We start from the raw sequence: 17,403 nt of genomic DNA on the forward strand, positions 1-17,403 counted from the left end.
TGATTTGCTTCCCCGGATGTTCCCTGCATATGATGACATACCCCCCTATTAGTGTTTCCAACTGCAGTGATATTACTACGACCCTAAAATTTTTAACTATACTTGCCTAACCTTACCGTGAATGGTTTGTGGGGCTATCCGTGAATGGTTTCTGGAGCTATCGTGATCGTGAATGGTTTGTGGTGCAATGCGATCACTAACCACAAGTTCAAAACCGGAAACAAATACGAAGTTAGTAACACGGAAGTATATATTTTTCCGTTAACAAAGTTGGAAACACTGCATACCCACTTCAAATCGACAAAACACAAGGTTTACGTACCGTATGAAGCGAAAAAATGAAAGAAGAAATTACTCGTTAATTTGAAAAATGGAAATTATTTTCGTGAAAAAAAAAAACATGACACCTTAAAAAATGTTCGGAGCGAATGTAACACGTGCGGCAGTGAAACGGGAAATTTTGAAACCTCCACCAGAGATACAAATTTATTCACAGCGATATCAAACAAACACAACACGAATTTACGATGCTTGCAATTTTGTTATGAATGTTTCTGAACAACGTGCACATCTTGCACAGACATGTCACGGCACAAAATGGCCATCACTTGAAAATTACATCAAGCAGGTGGCCCACATTTTCTGTCACACACATGCGAAGTCTTTTACGAAAGTTCGACATCACATCTTGCAGGATTGGCACTGGAATTTGATGAACTTCCTCCCGAATGCGATCCTTCAGGTCCTGGATGGTGAGTGGTGGGTCACAACGGAAGATCTCTGATTTCTAATAACCCCAAAGGAAGAAATCACAAGCCGAAAGGTCAGGGGATCTTGGAGGCCAAGAAATGTCAACGTTCTTGGAGATGAGATGACCAGGAAAGATGTTCTGTAGTACGTTAATGGAAATCTGCGAGGTATGGCATGTGGCCCAGTCTTGTTGGAAGAATGCGTTTTCAGTTACAGGAAGATCAGCGAGCTGTGGCACTAGGAAATGGTTCAACATGTGAGCACAAAAAAATAAGGCCCGATGATTCCAAATGATGATAAGCCGCACCAACTACCACTTTCTGACTGTGAAGTGGCTTTTCATGAAGCATTTGAGGATTTTCATGTGACCAGTATCTAAGTTTTGCTTGTTAACAAAGCCTGACACATAAAAATTGGTCTCATCGCTCATGATCAGATTGTTGCACAGGTCAGGTTGTCGTTCATGGGTACCAACAATTCCCGGCAAAAGCGTAGTCTCTTTGGGTGGTCGTCAGCATTCAGTTTTTGCTCTATCTGCATTTTGTATGGGTGGTATTGCAATTCCTTGTGCAATATTCCCTGTACACTACGATCCGATATGTCAAGGTGGAGGGCATGCTTGCGTGCAGAATGCCTGGGACTTCGGATGAAGGCTTCTTCCAATTTTGCAACATTCTCTGGTGGCACACACGTTTTGCACTTCCACCAGTCTTTCTCACCATATCACCAGTTTCCTCAAAGTTCTGTGCCCACAATTTGATAGCATGCGACGACGGGACTGGGGCAAGACGTGCGAGATGGAAATGGGCACGAAATACATGCTGCGTGGCCACGTAGCTGTCATTGTTTTTGTAAAATACCTTCACAGCAAAAGCACGTTGTTCACCATTCCACGATGCCATCTCAACTGAACATCAATATTAGTGTCAATGACAAAGGTCTGTTGTCCAGATGGCACCACTCCCATTTTCTGATTCCTTACGTAACTTGCTATTTCCAGGGTTGCCAAATCGCCCGTTTCACTGCCGCACCTGTTAGAATATAGAGAATGTCTCTAATTTCGTTAATATTTGGAATACTAACTAAATTTGGCTTTCTAATCACGAATCTGTTGTTAAAATTCCATGGGCACATCTGGAAATCGTGAAAAAAGCTGATGTGAGAAGATTTAAAAAAAAAAGAGCTTTTTCGCATTGTTTTACGAATAAAATTTTAACTATGCTTGCCTAACCTAAACATGCCGGAAATGGTTCGTGGGGCTATCCGTCAATGGTTTGTGGGGCTACCCGTGAATTTTTACACGCGTCCCCGGCATTTTAACAACAGATTCGTGATTAGAAGGGAAAATTTAGTTAATATACCAAATATTAACGTAATTAGAGACATTCTCTATATTCCTCATTCATACCAAATGTTCTGTATAGCATAATAGGTAAGTATGAATGTTAAAAATCAAGGAAGAAGCAAAAAAGAAACGAAGAAAACTTACTCGATATGTCGCAAATAGAGCTTATTTCTGTGAAATAAGTGCCACCTTCAACAATGTTTCTGAATGCAGTATACGTAAGTACAAATATTCAAATTAAATGAACTAGCAAATTTCATCCGTTTGTCCGATACGAGAAATTTACCGGTGTTTGTACTATACTAGACATTTAATGTAGTTTCTTCTGTAAATATGAAGAAATGTGTCTCCGATATAGGCTACCGAACTGTTACCATATTTTGTGTAAAATCAAGTACCTATTATGTTTTATGCATAACAAATTGAAAAACTGTGGACATCAAATAAATGTGTTTTCTTCATTTATTGGTATCAAAGTTGGAGAGTGAGTGAATGAGAGAGAGAGAGAGTGAGTGAGTGAGTGAGTGTGAGTGAGTGAGTGAGTGAGTGAGTGAGTGAGTGAGTGAGTGAGTGAGTGAGAGAGAGAGAGAGAGAGTGAGTGTGTGTGTTTGTGTTCGTGAGTGCATGAATCGCCAGTGCCTATATTGTTACATATATCCCTATTTTCCCATTAGGTCGAAAACGACCCTTGCAATTAGCATCGGTATTCCCATTGGGTCGTTTTTGACCAACCCTGCCCTAGCCTGAACACAAAACGATTTTCAAATAGTTTGGATTTCCTGATGATCAGTAGTCATAATAGAGTAAAATACATAAATTTGACAAAAATTGTCAGCATAAAAATATATGGGTTAATATACTTTAACGTATAATCTTAAAAATTAAATCGATTTTTTTACCTGCATCACATAAATCCACTTACTGTTATTTGCAGCAAATAGTGTATTTTACTAAGAAGTTGTTTTCGGACTCCGTCCTCTGCAAAAACATGCAGATTTTTATTTCCACCACAAGCACATAACCGACATAAGTTTGGTTCACTCGCTTTGCTTCCATTTTCTTCACACATTTTTCTTCGCCTCTTCATTCGTCCCAAAAGAAGTAGTTTTAAACATATCGCTGCATGCTCAATATCTTCTTTCAAACGGCGGAGGTCAAAAAAAAGAACAGAAAAAACCGTTTCTAGCGTCAGCTGTTCTCATAAGATTGCATTTTATCCGTCCGCCACAGACGCTTACCTGTATTTTTATTCTGGGTAAACGACTTATTGTAAACACAGACTATAACCTTCAAATTAGTTTTTGATATGGCCTACCTTTATATATCTATCAACTTGTTAATTGTAATTTACAAGTTTATACTTCACAACACACTGCAGTTATGTTCAGCACATCTTTAGAACAGAATTTGCATTATACTTCACAAAGATTTCAAGGGAATATTACAGGAAATTAACTCGTTCTTGTCGGTCGCCGGCGTTGCCAGAGGGGGGGGGGGGGCACATATGAATTTTAAACCAATCTCAACAAGCGTTCTGCCTCTCGGGACAATGGCAACCCAAAGAAGTTACTTTGGACAAAAGGCGATTGAATATTTGAGAAATTCATTAATTTCACAGATACTTTTAAATATCTTGAAACGCTATGATTTAGACATCAAAATAGACTTTCATGATCACATAATACATAATCTGTGAATTGCAGTAACAAAATATTTTCAAAATAAGATAAGTTTGGAGACAAGTTGTGGAAAAAAATTATGCGGCATATAATTTTCTTGCACTTAACTGTTTGCCATTCTTTTTTGCTACTTTTAATAGAATAATTATGCATTATAAGGTGAAATTCAGAACACATAAATAAATAGTTTAGGATTTATTTCAAAAAGTGCTTAATACAACACAAATGCTTTATCTTGCAATTTAAGGTAAAAAAGGTAAAGTGCCCCCCTGTACTTAGCACCATGCCATGAAGGCGTATAGGGGGTGTGGGGGTAACGCCCCACACTTCCTTGATCCGGTCGTGAGTGGGGGTGATGTGACCACCACTGACCACCTTTACCCCCCCCCCCCCAGGTACCCATGTAACTCGACGCTGGGTGGGCGCTGGGGCCGCTTCCGTTAGAAAAGTTCCCGGATTTGAACTGGCCAGGAATCGAACCTGGGACCTTTAGCATGGTATTCAGACGCGTTACTGACTGAGCCACCGTGGCCGCAATTTAAGGAATTTGTGTAAATCAGTCTCATACAGGAGAAAATATATGAATTTTGGAGGTCGAAATTGCCAAGTTTCCAGAACTCCGTAAAAGGTGTTTCTCTTTGATTAGCTGGCAGTTATTTAATCAATGCTTAGGGCACATACAGTCTTTACCAAGAGCAGCTGCTTTCACCTTTTTCTTTGCAGATGATATGTATTCATGCCCAATGTTTTGCAAATTCTTCTGTTAATACCGCACCCTCTGGTCGCATATTTCCCCTGAAAAGTTATATTGAGATTTAATGTAGCAGTAACTTTATCATCCGAGGTCATAGGAGCAGTCTCTAACGGCAACACCGAAACATTTTTCAGAGAATTTAGGAGCTAGATAATGGTATTCAACACAAAACCTTTTCTCTGCGCAACATAATGGTTTGCAACACAATGAATGGAAACGAAAGAAACAAATACTTATACATTCATAACTATCTGAGGAACTTCCACTGCTTGATGACTTATATGATGAATCACTGCTTCAAAATCATTTATATCTTCAAGTTCACTTCCCAATCACTTCAATTGACGTGCACACTTCCCAGAATGGCAGCAATCTTGCCTTGTGGGTTACCACTATGTTGCTATGAAAAGGTGGTGATGTAATAATTTTGTTCAAGCCAGGAAACACATGGTAGTATCACATGCGAACTCTGACAAAATAGGAGGGAAGATAAGCATAGGCTCGTGAAACAACTGTAACTAAATTTCAGTCAAACTGTGGGTTACGATTACCTTGCACCAAGGGGCAGAATTAAATTAAATGTTACTACACCCTCATTATACACGGGTGTTTTAAGCCAGTGCTCAAAGTGACAGGGTGGTATCCCGTATAGCTATCAAAATTTTCTCAAAACATCCACTCTGTTGTCTCATTGTCACCATGTTAATCCAAACAAGCATCCCTCAGTTAGCCCCTAGGCTTGTCCAAACACCCCTTCCCCCACCAGCTAACATTTTCCACTTCAGGCGTTTACCCATAAACACTACACTTAAATAAAATCACACCAATATTACTATTTTCACCCATCATATGACACATTTGGATTTATATTAAGGAATACCTTTATTTACACATTATATAAACTGAATGATAGTACACAAAATTAAAGTAATTTTATCCATTTGTTTATTTTTTCACAATGACATGATGCACTGATGAAAAGGGAGAACGTTACTAGCTTTTTGTTTGTAATGAGAATCACACAAAAAAAGAGATATGCCAGCGGGACGTCCTTTGCTTTCCAGAAGCTCTTTGGGTATCAATAATGTCATTTTCCTCATAGTTATCTTTCACTCAGAACTTTCAGCATCACTGGATAATTTCAGTGTTCATCACACTCTCACCTAGCTCACTACCAGCTCTTTTGGTTCCTTATCTTCACAATAATATGTCATCATTGTAATGCCAAAATGCAGTTTTCAAAATAGAAAACTTGGAAATATAATAATTATAATAATACGAATGTTAGCACTACACTGTCCAGTGACATGCGGTGACCTCCACACTATGGCTAATCTTAAAGCATCATGCAAAATACACACCCAAATGCATAGATTGCAGTGTTGTTTTAATAAGACGAAAGAATTTAGCTATTTCATGAAAGTGGTAACTTAGCACTAAACCGAATTTTAATTATCTGTATCCACGTTTGCAAATACCTGAATCCTCTGAAGTTTCACTTCGAAAATTAAGCACAATTTGCATCTAACGTTATAGTAATAGAACAGAGATTCTACATAACAAATACAGGGTCCTCTGTTCAGCCATGAGTGCCTTGACGGCGGCACGCTTAACGGCCACCAGGATGCCAATTCCCATCAAATCCTGTGCGATATCTCCGCTATGAAAGACGCTAGCTTCAAAATTATTTCAAGTTCTCAGAATTATAGTTACAATTACATTCGAAATAAGCACGTTCATTGTCACGGGGGATGTTGGAAATGTTGTTCTTGTGCATCCACTCGTTTTTGGCACGGTTTTAGGAAATTTGTGGGCTGATCCCGGAGATTTGTTTTAAATTTTATGCAATAATAGGCTAACGATTTGCCATAAAATGCCTTTTCTTGTTCCTTAGCCAGATAATGTAGGCGTTCATTTTTAAAAATCATCTCGTGACATTTCTGAGTGGTATTGATTGATTGAGTGGCCACGGTGGCTCAGTCGGTAACGCATCTGACTACCATGCTAAAGGTTCCGTGTTCGATCCCCGGCCGGTTCAAATCCAGGAACTTTTCTAACGTTGGAAGCGGCCCCAGCACCCACCCAGCATCGAATAACATGGGTACCTGGGGGAAACCCTGGGGGGTAAAGGCGGTCAGGGGCATGATGCTGATCACATCACCCCCACTCATGACCGGATCAAGAAAGTGTGGGGCGTTACCCCCACACCCCCTATATGTCTTCATGGCGTGGTGCTAAGCCCAGGGGAGCACTTTACCTTTTTTTTTTATTGATTGATTGAGTTGGTGTTTTAAGTCCACTTTATGCACAGTAAGGCTACTCGAGTCTGGACCTACAGCTTAAAGGGGGATCCAAACCACTGTGCCTTCACTGGGTATGGAACCTGGAACCCCTTGATCACAAGGTGACGATGGTACCACTACACCATCGAGGGGGCACGTAGAGGTAATCTCGTCGCCTTGTAATCATGGGGTCCCGGGTTCGATATCCGGTGGAGGCACATGGCACAGTGGTTCGGATCCCACTTTAAAAACTGTAGGACCAGTCCCAATTAGCCTTATTGTGCATAAAGTGAACTTAAAACAACAAATCAATCAACCAATCAATCAATCAAAAACCATAGAGGAGGCACAAAAGTTGCAAAAGAATGCACTGGCATCCCGTGAAATTATTTGCACCTTATTACATCAATATTGATTACAGCCTGCAAAAAAATTGGATCCAACAATGTTCTTGCACGCGTCATTGTTCTCTGTAATGCATTATAAATTACCAGAACCACTATGTGCCTGAGTGAGTGGTATTCATGTTTCACAGGTATATTGTTCCTTTGTGACCATTTTAATCAAAAGTGCTTCTTTCGAAGATAACAGCTTTTTCAGTGCCTAATCCATGAAAATAATGAAAAATGTTCAGCACGATTAGTTTGATTTGATTTCATTTATTTTACTTCGCATTTTGTGCCACTTTTTGCTAATTTGCAAAGATGGACATGAGTGATATGATGAAATTGATGAATGAACACTCACAAACATCCATGCCCAGGCCAGGAATCGGACCTGGGACTCCTGATGTCGCAGGGCGATGTATAGAACGATTAGTACCTATTTTGGATTTTGTTCTTATTTGCCTGCTTATTTTGCGAGTTTTTAGTGCCTATCAATCCTCATCCTGTTTATAAGCCCTTATTTAACCTCACTTAGATCGGTAATAGTGATGACCGTGGATGGTGTAAATTATATAGGATGCTGAAAAGTCTCATATAAAAATTATGTAACATTTTGAAAACAGTTAGTAATTAAACTTGCGAGAATTCTTTCAGTCTTTAATGATGAAAACTTTTCTTAATCGCAGAGACTTTATTTCTAAAAAAATAAATATATAACAGGCAAATTATTGTGTGGGTTCGAGCCCCACAGGCTCATTTAAGTTGACGCCACTGGCACTGTCCCCTATTTTCGTTTCACTAAACTACAATAATTTCTTTACGCTGGGTGCACTTCTGGCTTCATGGCAATATTGGTGTCAAAAGCGTAGGGACAGGAGGGCACGGCCCTTAATAATTAAGAAAAAATATTTTGGAAGGTGGCAGATCAGACTGTCAGAGATGATAATTTTTACTGTAATGACCTACTATGTTATGATAATTTTTTTGCAAATTCATTCCTGCCCCAAATACAGTTACAATCATTAAAGTGTCAATTACAATTATAATCAAAATAAGCAAGTACCTTGTCACAACTGATGCTGGAAATGTTGTCCTGATGCATCCACACAGTTTTGGCATGTTTTTCGGAAATATCCATTTACACACAACAGTTCAGCTTCTGAAATTGCTACAGTTTCTCTCCTGCTATTCTTCTTCAGTTCTTCTAATGTCTGAAGGTTCATTGCATTGACTTTATTTTACAATTTCCCCCACAGATAAACATGTTACTAACGCTAACCGATAAGTCAGGGTGACAAAAGAGGAACGGGAGAAGAAGCCACGTTAGTGTAGGGATTGAGATGTTGCGGGTTCGAGTTATGAAAAGAGCGCAAAACACTTACGTCCATGTAGCCATGCACACTGAATCGGTTGATTTCGCTAAATTTGGCGGGAAACTGGGAAATGGCACAACATGCGATAAAAATGTGAGAGAAACATTGCAGAAATGCGAGATTGTTAAAGAAAGTTAAATTTAAACAAGGCTGCAAATCTGAAACTTAGAAAGTACAACAATGGAACAAAAGCTCTCTCTCATTGATGAAAAACGACAGATGAAGGAAGACACTTCTTGTGATCAAAATGTGATAAAAGTATTGTAGGCCAGCGAGTTATTTTCAAAGAAAATTAAATTTGAAAAAGGCTAGATATCCCTTTTCATAACGAGTTCAACAATGAATGAAAGGTCCCATTGGTGCTGGGAAAGGAGAGTTAAAGTCACAGTGTGTGATCAAAACGTGATAAAAATATTGCAGGATAGTGAGTTTTTTTCAAAGAAAATTAAATTTAGAAAAGACTAGATATCCTTTTTTCAAAACTAGTTCAACAATGGACGATAGATTCCATTTCTGCTCGAAAAAGATATATAAAGTCACAATTTTTTATCAAAATGTGATAAAAGAGTAGTTTATTTTCAAATAAAATTAAATTTAGAAAGATAGGCTAGATATCCTTATTCAAAATGATTTCACAACGGAAGTAAGGTTCCATTGTTCCCTGTAAATGGAACCTTGCTTCGTTAGAGAAGAATATTAATCGTGGATCAATTACCCCAGCACTAACATTCCCCATAATTCATTTACAGAAATTTAACCAACTCTCGTTCTCAATTTGTTCACAAGGTTTCACATGGTATTTCTGTGTGGAATAGGCACACCTGGGAATTCTGTTGAAAATCGCCTATGAACATCCCTTTAAGAATTTGTAATCAGATACAAATCGTAGATAAAAACGTTTCGTTGTATTGATTGATTGAGTTGGTGTTTTAAGTCCACTTAAAGGCTAATTGGGACTGGACCTACAGCTTAAAGTGGTATCCGAACTAGTATGTGCCTCCACCAGGAATCGAACCCGGGACCCTTTGATTACAAGGCGCCATCAGGGAGGCCCTACGTTTTGTTGTAATGTGTGTGCCATTATTAAAACTATAGCGAAACACAAAATAACACTTGGAACACTATATGCTTAATAAACACTGTATAAAACAATAGAAAATTGCAAGAACACTTGTAACACGTACCCACTTTCAAAATACGACTGAACTGAGATCGCAAAGTTACTAAAATGGAATGGGATTAAGAAAGAATTGGCACCACGAGCTGTTAGGAATCTTAAGTTCCCTTTTAGTGTGTCTTGCTACCAAAGCTACGCGAAATTTCATAAAATCATTCCAAAAAACAGTGGATGCACGAAGACAACATTTCCAACATCCCCCGTGACAATTACCGTGCTTACTTTGATTGTAAATGTAACTACAATTCTGAGAACTTTACATCATTTCGAAGCTAGCGGCTTTCATAGCGGAGATATCGCATGCGATTTGACGGGAGTTGGCGTTAAGCGTGCCGCCTTCAAGGTGCTCATGGCTGAACGGAGGACCCTGTACAAACTGCAAAGGGGTGTTATGGTGGTTATAAATTCCCTTTGAACTTATTTTTTTTTAAAAAATAAGTAATTATAATTATTTTGCCTCATTTTCCTACCAATGCTGACATTCAAAATACTTTTTTCAACAGCGTGACCTCCATTTAAAACTTTCTGCACACATGGGCTGACCCTTTTTTTCAAGACACCAAAATGCCAACCTCACTTCCATGTAGTCCATGTAGTGCCATCCTCAATGGCATTTGTGTGTTGTTCATGTGTGTTTGGGATTATCCCTTCTCCCATCTAATCTAATCACAATTCCTTCTCAGCTTCCCGATTAGCCAAAAGTGGAAGAAAATGGAAGTAAAATAAACTAAATCAATCAAGCAAGTAAACATACACATAGACAGAGAGAGACAATCAAAGAATTTTAAGAAAGCTCTAACAATAAGTACATGGAAGAAAGGTCTCGAGTTAAAATTCAGTATGAATGTTTATGTCTCTCTCCCCTCATCACTACCATGAGTTCATTAGCCAATTCCATTTTTATTGTTGCATCGCAATTTAAGTTCAAAAATCAGAAAAAGTGATGTGAAATTAAAAAATGCAAATTAACACAGCGAGGAAGCTGATAAGAGAATTTGCGCCTTGTGTATTTTTCACTGGAATATTATTCCATCATTTCACAATAGACAAAGTGCAATACACCATTTCCCCACCCCACCACACATATACATAATACAGATTGTTAGGCTTATCAAAATGTATGGATTGGTTTCATATTTTGGGCAAGAGATGAGTGTAGAGTTAATACTAATAAAACAAAAAAGATAGGTTTTTGTCTTTTTTATGTTATAATTACATTCCTCACCAGAGAAAAGGAACTGTTTCAACTAATTCATCCGCACACAAAATACTTACTTTCTTATTTCATAAATAATAAGACTTGAAGCCAAATGCATCATTGGCCAACGGGTCATTCCATGCCAAACCATCCAATAGTGGTTGCATGACCATTTTACAAAAAAATCATTTTTAGTACATAGGTTTGTACATGTTTCTAGATATCAAAACCAATGTTCAAAAAAAAATATTGTCTTTAGTTCTCCTGGGGCAGCCATTTTTCCAACATGGCGCATGTCTTTTTTGCTCATGCAGCAGTATACAGAAACCTTAATATCTCAAAAACCATTAAAGCTAGAGACCTGAAACAAAATTCATTTTGTAGCTAATGAAGTATACTTCCTATGATATTCAGGTATGTTTTGCTTGAAATTGCATCGTAAGTACGAAAATTATGGTGGAAAATGGGGTAACAATAGTTAAAAAATTGCATTTTTAAGCCCGATTTTTTTAAATGAAGGGGTTTAGTCTAAGGCTTGATTTTTTCATGTGTAGACCTACCTGCAGGGTGTCTGTAACTAAAATATCAGTGCTTAGAAATGCATCCCTTTTTTATAGCAAGGGCTCAAACATGGCCGTTCATTGAATTTTGACAGTTTTCGGGGTTAAATATCTCAGATGGGTCCCCTTTAAAAACTCTGAAATTTGGCACATAGGAAGCCCTTCATGAACCTAACTTACACTAAAAATCTCAACTTTTAGATTAAACTCGTTTTGGTCAATATGAGGTAACATATGTCACCTAATTTCTGACGTTGCAAAGTAAGGTTAAACTACATTCCATAAAAAAAAAAAAAAAAAGTAAAGTGCTCCCCTGTGCATAGCACCACACCATAAAGGCGTATGGGGGGTGTGGGGGTAACGCCCCACACACTTAGAATAATGAATTATTTTCTTTCTTTTTTAAATTTGGATTAAATAAAGGCTCAGAAAATATAGTAAGATAAGGTTTTAAGACTTGAGTTACCATAAATTGAAATTACAAGGTATGACAATTGAAAATCTGCGAAATTTCGTTGCAAAAGGTTTGATTTATTAGGTACCCACGACCAGTTGGTATTGTCAGCTCCAAAACTGAGCTTCCCCCATATTTTTATCAATGTAGCAGTACATGCAGCTTAAGATAGGCAGTGGCATGCCAAGGAATTTCGAACGGGAGGGGAGGGGGGTTACATATACTTTTTTAGTATACAGCCCTGTTTTTCGCCACATTATCCTGCCTTTGACGTAATTGTTTATGGAATACTAGGCCAAAGGTATTGGGTTATGACCCCCACAAACCCCTCCTTGGGCACTCCACTGAAAGTAGGCTATTTATTTTGGAGTGTCAAAGCTGGTAGAATATATTATCTTTTGTTTCCTTTATTTTCCACTTTTTTTTTCTTCCAAGAAAAGACATTCGTTGAAATAGATGTAAGTCATGCACAGCAGAAGATTCAGAGACATGTTTTGATAGGATGTGAGGCAAGCCTGGAATTGATCTGTGCATGTACAATCTCTGCTGTTATTCTTCCTTTGCCTAATGTGCCGAGAGTAGTGACTTGTGAATGTTCGTTATCTGTGACAGGAAATGGAGTGTTCTGTAATATTTTTAACTGGAGAGGACTGTCATAAATACCCTTTTGGTAAGGTTCCCAAAGACCTAACTAATCTTAACAAAGTCAGTAAAAATGATAACACTTCTTAGGTCAAGACTACAGGTGTATGGATTAAAGACAATATGCAAATACCATTAAATATTGCTTTTTATATGGTAAAGTATGTTGTGATCTTCAGAAGTACCACTTAAAGAAAAGGTTAAGTAAGGTAAGGTAAAGGAAAGTGTCAAGAAAGCCTTATACCAGTTAAATCAATATGCCTGATATGTTGGGGTAAAAGTTTCATATGTGGAGAAAGTGACTCACTTAAATGCCAGAATTGAAATCATGTCTTTGTGTCAAGCCAAGGAAAACTAAAGGAAATGCATGAAGTCTGTTCTGTTTTTTATGCATCTCCCGTTTTAAAACTGAGGAGGCTGATTGCAGAAAAACAATAAAGTGATCTTGCTCGAAAAACTATTCACATCCTACAAGGAGTGCAAAGGAAACTGGAAAGTTGCTTTTCACTAAGTATTAAAACTGAAGAAAAGGAAAGCAAGTGTGACAATCCTTTGCGTGGCCAGTACAATCATATAATTGAAATTATAAGAAGAAAAATGTACATGAGCAAAAAACTAATGTTGAAAAGGTCAGAATCATCAATTTGATTGCTACCACTTGGTCAAGAAAAAATATGTGATGAACTGAAGATTTCTGATAATTTACTTAGGAACTTAGTGAAAGAACAAAGAATCCTGCCTGATTTAGCAAAGAGAATGAATAGGAAACTGGAGCTGACAATACCAACTAATCGTGGGTACCTATTAAATCAAACCTTTTGCAATGAAATTTCGCAGATTTTCAATTGTCATACCTTGCAATTTTAATTTATGGTAAGTCAAGTATTAAAACCTTATCTTACTATATGTTCTGAGCCTTTATTTAACCCAAATTTAAAAAAAAGAAGAAAAGACTTCATTATTCTAAGTATGGAATGTAGTTTAACCTTACTTTGCAACGTCAGAAATTAGGTGACATACGTTACCTCATATTGACCAAAACGAGTTGAATCTAAAAGTTGAGATTTTTACTGTGTTAGGTTCATGAAGGGCTTGCTATGTGCCAAATTTCAGAATTTTTAAAGGGGACCAATCTGAGATATTTAGCTCACATTTGAGGATCAAATTTTAGGCACCACTAAAAAGGCCATGCGTCTCTTAGGTTTACTGTAACGTTTCACTGAAATTAGTGACATCTCAGCCCTCACCTTGTACTTCAAATCATTCATTTCCCAAATATTAGAATACTGCTCTCCTGTCTGGTTTATGGCATGTCCCACTCATCTCTCTAGATTCAATTCAGGCTTTCACTTCATCCTAGCTATAGTTCGATACAGGGTTCCCACATTACGCAATTTTTCATCTCCGCATCTCTTGTCTTTTCTAAACTTACAAACTGCTTATCAGCAACGATTCCAGAATGATTTAAGTTATTTATACAAAATTGTGAATGGCAAAATATGCTACAGCACACTTCTTGAGGAATTCCACTTTAGAGTACCTATGCACTCAACTCGCAATGCAAGATTATTTTATACAAAAAAACCTAGACTTGAAATTCAAAAAAAGATCTATCTTTTACAGATTTGCCACACAATACAATGATCTCTCATCAAGAATCGATATATTTTCCTCAGAGTTTGCCTTTCGGTCTTCTATCAGAAGAAATGTTTGTAAATAATATCAAATAGTGTCATCTTTTACTTATTTTTTGTTAATTTGCTATTCACTTTTGTTATTTTTTGCTTATTGTTATTATTGCATTTTCATTGTTGACAATTTCAGTGTAAAATGGCCGCCTGTGCTGTATCTGGAATTTTCTCAATAAATATAATGCACAAAATTTGTGGAGTAAATATTGGAATTACTCTCCTGAGTTTCCTGGGTGAAATGAAAGAGAATAGGAGGAAATGGATGCTCTATCAGTTGTTATTATGTGATAGACTGGGGTACCTGAAACCACAACCTATCAACCATTGCACTGGCTAGCAGGTTTGAGACAAGGAGGTGGGGGGAGGGGGTGGAAAATCTTCCTTTTTCCTTTCCGAGAACCCTTTACCTAACTGAAACTGGTCTGGCGGTCGAAGGTCCTGCGATCAGCACCATGCTCTGGATACTTTTACCCCACCCCCACCAGGTACCCATCAATTTGAGGCTGGATGAGCCCCAGAGCTGCTTTATGCGGGGACAAGGTCAGAAAAATTCCAACCTTAGATCACCCATCCCGGGTGGCAGTCAGATGCCCTACCAGCTAGTCCACTGGGGCTCTTTTTCTTATTATTGTGTAACAACAATTATTACAACCATGGCAAAAATTATTATTGTTGTTGTTATTTTTTCTACTATTCAAGCTTGATGCCACTGAGCACCACTTTGGGAAGAAACAGCACAAAGTCTGGCAAACAGATTTGCATGTGTTAAGAAAAGTGCACAAGAAGCCTTCTTAAGAGACATTTGCAATATTTTGTATGTACACATTCCTCATATGATCATGATAATCATACCTTGAATCACTTCGGAAAAGATCAAATGCAAATTGCTTACCCTGCATGTTTTTAATGCAGGATCTGAGCTGTTTGGCCGAAATATGGCACTGGAGCATGATTTCACGCAATGAATTGTGGGAGAAGTTGTTCGCTGAAAATTTTCCATTAGCCTATCCGATCTGCAGCTGACTGAATCATCACTGAGAAATGTTTTGTAGAAAACAAATTTGTAAGATGACATTGTTTGCAAAAATGGTGTTTTACCAATGAACCAATGGAGTAACCAATCAACTCAATTGTAAAATGTTTGTGCTTAAAAAATACTGGGTCAAATAATGTGAAGTCTGATTCATAACTGATTACTCAACCATTTTACAAAAACTTAATATTTTGTTTACATTTTATCAAGCTGGTAGCATATTATTTTATCATGTCTGGTTTAGAAATTTTCACCACAATGCCTAGTGAATTTTGCAACAAGGATGTTGCACTGTTGTTTAAATGCAATAACAGTTTAGTTTACTACAAACACAATACAGTTGAAACCCGGTTTTACACTTTTCCCCATTATACAGGGTGTCCCAAAAAGTCAGGCAACCGAGATTTTAAATGTACGAAACTTTTGTACAAAAAGTGATACATAGATGAACCTTGCACTAGGTATTAACTTTGTCTGAGAGGATGTTTTCTTAAACATTAAACAAGAAAATTATTCTCTACATGAATGTTCAGTATGGGGGAAAAGTTACTAGGGTGCAAAAAAGTTTATGTACGAAGTAAAAATGAACATGAATAAAAGGGAGCTATGGAGTAGCTTGCAATAATTTTTGATCTGTAGGGATAGTGTCCCTGAGTATTTATTGAACTGATGAAAGAGCAATAAGTTTTAACGCATTTTGTGCATTACAGGACAATTTAAGAGGTATAATTATGACATATTCATGCAAACCATGTTTTTCGAAATTAGGTGTACTGGCAACATTGGTCGTGTCAGAGGGCAGTTCCATGTGTGTCCAACATCTGGGCATTTTATTCAATCAATGACCAGATAAAATAAAAGATTTTAAATTTATAGTACAAACCTACGTATCTATTTGTACGATAAATTTCAAATATTTTATTTCATCTGGGCATTGATTGAATAGCACAACCAGGTGTCTGGTACACTTGGTTCTATCCTCTGACATGACCAGTTTTTTTCAGTACACCATCTGCTTTTGAAAAAATATGATTTTTTATGAAGGTCATAATTAACTCCTTAAATCCTTAAATAGTCCTGAATGCACAGAATGTGTTAAAATTTATTCTTCTTTCATCAATTCGATAAATACCCACTGAGACCATTGATACAGTTGTCTTTCATTCATGTTTGTTTTTACTTTGTACATAAACTTCATGTAGAGAATAATTTTCTTGTTTAATGTTTACAAATGTACACAAAGTTAATACCCAGTGCAAGGTTCATGTCTCTCTTGCTTTTGGTACAAATGTTACACATGTTTAAAATCTGCTGAGCAACTTTTTGGACACCCTGTACATTCAATCCTCATTGTCCCAATAGAGAAAAGTGGTATAGAATTTTCCCAAATTATAAATTTTGACCTTAATCCCTTGAAAAACATAAAACCAAGGGTACACTATATATTGTAATGAATGCGGTTCAGAAGTTGACCTATAGAATGACTTTAAAATTCATAAAAAATTACCTAAAAAAAATGTTTGCTCTAAATTTGAAAAGTTGATTTAATTTTTAATAAATTACAAGAGAGCATTGGTCAGCATCTGAAAATACAATCATGTCTTGCATGCATCAGATTATAACTGTCTTGATGTTGTGGCTAATTTTACTTTAAAAAGTTACAGATTAAAACGATAATAGTGGCCAGCAAGGAAACTTCAAAGTGGGCTTCACCGACAGTATTTTAAGTTTGCTGGAGGAAAATAAATCTACTACAATAAATTATTTAATCTATTGCCAAAGATTTAAGTTAGAAAAGGATATTGTGCTTCTGTTGATTAGTGTGCTTGTTAAAGACCAAAATTATGTCTCTGTATTTCAGGTCTATCTTTTTTAAAACTGCCAATATTTTAACCATGTTTCCTTCCATTCTCAGTTAATTTTAGTTTCAAACATTGTTTATGGACATTTTGCACTTCTTGTGGTCACTATCAGAATAGCCATGGGGAGCAGTTTAGTCTGTGACAAGGTAATGGGTGGTGAGTGAGAATTTAGTAGGATTGTAAATACAAAAAATCCTTATGATATTTCTATTACCTC

General features: G+C 37.2%; 1 protein-coding gene across 1 annotated transcript in view; it reads right to left on the reverse strand.

Annotated features, from left to right (window-relative positions):
- Positions 1-3,314, reverse strand: part of LOC145996574 (uncharacterized) — a 44,413-nt gene extending 41,099 nt beyond the window's left edge. Inside the window, exon 1 of the mRNA XM_083133079.1 lies at positions 3,018-3,314. Within this exon, the coding sequence (XP_082989205.1) occupies positions 3,018-3,182 (165 nt within the window). The 5' untranslated portion in view covers positions 3,183-3,314. The remainder of the gene's footprint in view (positions 1-3,017) is intronic.
- Positions 3,315-17,403: the final 14,089 nt, after the last annotated feature.

Source organism: Lepisma saccharinum, chromosome 12, assembly GCF_977018435.1.
Source record: "Lepisma saccharinum chromosome 12, izLepSacc3.1, whole genome shotgun sequence".
Classification (NCBI taxonomy): Eukaryota; Metazoa; Arthropoda; class Insecta; order Zygentoma; family Lepismatidae; genus Lepisma; species Lepisma saccharinum.